The 2,500-nt window shown below is 34.3% G+C and overlaps 1 protein-coding gene across 7 annotated transcripts in view; it reads right to left on the bottom strand.

The window, feature by feature from the left end:
• Positions 1–2,500, bottom strand: part of atp8a1 (ATPase phospholipid transporting 8A1) — a 162,860-nt gene that overhangs the window by 79,707 nt on the left and 80,653 nt on the right. For all 7 annotated transcript variants that reach the window (XM_017690149.2, XM_017690154.2, XM_017690148.2 and 4 more), the window contains one exon: positions 2,309–2,414. In XM_017690149.2, coding sequence (XP_017545638.1) covers positions 2,309–2,414 — 106 coding nt within the window. The remainder of the gene's footprint in view (positions 1–2,308; positions 2,415–2,500) is intronic.

The raw sequence follows: 2,500 nt of genomic DNA, 5'->3' as shown, positions 1-2,500 counted from the left end.
TAGGCATTAAGAAACGCATTAACACAATGTGTGTGAATTCTGTGGCTCGTCCACACAACTCAGTAACTGAGACACATTTCACATGGAAAAATGAATTACTTCTATGGTGCAAAAAGGAGAATGCAAGGCAAATCTCATCTGACCGCTATGAAATTCCACAGATTAAGTTGCTATGGGAATATGAGAAGGTGACCAAAAAGCATATTCAACTTGAACCAACTCAACTAATTAAAAATCGATGTTACAGTTTTACCCAGTGTAAGGTTGTGCTCTGTGCTCCTCTATCTTGTGCAAAATAGTATTTAGAAGCTCAAGTATGATCTGAATTATTGCAAGATTGGTTGCTTAAGTCTCAAAACATGTAAACTGTGTGGCCTTTTGGTGTTATGGTAGGTTTGAAAACCAGACTGAAATATTTTATTGTTTGTGTTGAGATAATAATTGAACTGGAAGAACATTACTGTCTTAATTTCTGTCAATAAATTCCATGTTATATTAACTGAAAGACCATATTCAGAACAGCAGCTGATAATGAACTCAATTCAAAAGTTAATAGGAAGTCATTAATTTTTGCGCTGCATTTCTTGCAGAAGTAATTTTCCAAATTAAAAATATGACTAATTTATTCCACTTATCACTTGAGAACAGCTCAGATGAGATGTGAAGGGAGGGCTTAATTAATCTATCTATAGTGTGAAAAACAGAAATTCTGGGTTGTCTTTGTGAATTAAGCTCAAGATGCTAGCTTTCATGTCAAGCTTCATTTCATGTTTATGAGCATGGCCTGCTGTCAAACACATATTGCCTAATATCAAATGAGTTTGGTAAAATCCACAGTAATAGGATTTCTGGGTACAACCATACGAATATTAAAATCCCCTTAATTAGCTGCTCTCTGTCTAGGTCAAATCTGGGATGTGCTCTAGTTTCTCCATACAGTAACATCCATTAGAACAGAAAAGGCAAAAACTGATCCAAGATCAATACTCTTACTCCACAAAGATATCACTTTCGGTGTCAGGAAGAGAATAAAGCCAAGTCAGACAGCTCTCATATGAACAGATTTATTCTGAGCGAGTTTCTGGCACTGTGAAACTTGATCAGTGAGAGAAGAATAACCAATGATTAAGCTCTTAATTAGTCACAAGTTGGTGTTTATGCATTTTTGTACGGTTCTCAATGTGATCAATCGATAACTGAAAGGTTATCGGGTTTTTCAATCGATAACTGAAAGATGACTAAGCAAACTTTAAACCTGCTCATCTTTTGTTGAGATGCACTGTAATTAAGAATACAACAACTCAGTATCGCACTCTCTCTCTTCTCTGAGTCAGAGCTCAACTCTGATGTCTGAGAGAGATGCTGATATGTCTGCCTACAATAAAAGCCACAGGAAATTAACAGCAGCATTCATAGAGGAAAAAAAAGTATAAACGAGACACAAAAAAGGGTTTGTTCACATACAGCTGACTGGTACACTGAAGAAAACTGTAGTAATACTTAGCAATAATTACAACATTCTAGAACAAAGCTGTAGCAATAACCAGCAATAACTTTCTAAAACAAAGCTGCAGTATTAACTGATTATAAATAAAAACTTCTAGAAAAAAACAGCTGTAGTAATAACTAGATGTTTTAGACAAAAGACATGCCTACAACATCTAGAAAAAAGGTATAATATGAGTAATAACTCCTTCTAGAAAAAGGTTCAGTAATAACCAAAAACATTTTTAAAAAATGAATAACTGGACATTTCTAGAAAAATGCTGCAGTAATAAGTTATGTGCATAAGAAAATAAAATTAATAACTAGTAATAACTTTATAGGAGAAATAGTAAGTAGTATTATTAGTAATAATAATAAATTAGTAATAATAACAGATGTAAAAGAAAGCTCTAGTTATATCTAGTAATAACTATGAATTTAAAAAGGAGTTGTAGCAAAATATTCTACAGAAAAGCTGTAGTTATAACTAGTCATGACTAGAAAATTCTAGAAGCAGTAATAACTAGCAGACAGCAAAAAAAAATTCAAAATAACTAGTGATAACTAGAAATTTAGAGATAAAAAAGCTGCAGCTATAATTAGTTATAACTAAACATTTACAGCTTTTGAAATGATGGACTGATCAGATGTGTCACAAGCAACTGATAAAGATTAATCATATGACTGATCACTGATTACATGTGTCAAACACACGAGTACACATAGTGATGTCTTTGTTGACAGGTTGCTTGATTTATTGACTGAGTGACTGACTGATTGTTCTACATGTTACAGAATATGTTGGGTGTGTAGGTTGACGGACCTGGAGAAGCAGCCTGGTAGGTAATTGTGTCCTCATTGCGCTCAGGCACAGCTGTGTGGCAGATCGCCATCATGGTCATAAACTCCATGATCACAGGGGCAGTGGGCTGTGAGGGACAGGAACACACATAGGGAGAACTGTGACTATTTCAGCTATTTCCTCTATTGTTACTCTGAATTTTAAATTAAACAA

Source organism: Pygocentrus nattereri, chromosome 8, assembly GCF_015220715.1.
Source record: "Pygocentrus nattereri isolate fPygNat1 chromosome 8, fPygNat1.pri, whole genome shotgun sequence".
NCBI lineage: Eukaryota > Metazoa > Chordata > Actinopteri > Characiformes > Serrasalmidae > Pygocentrus > Pygocentrus nattereri.
The sequence above is the reverse complement of the archived record's forward strand: the minus strand, read 5'-3'. Positions and strand labels throughout refer to the sequence as shown.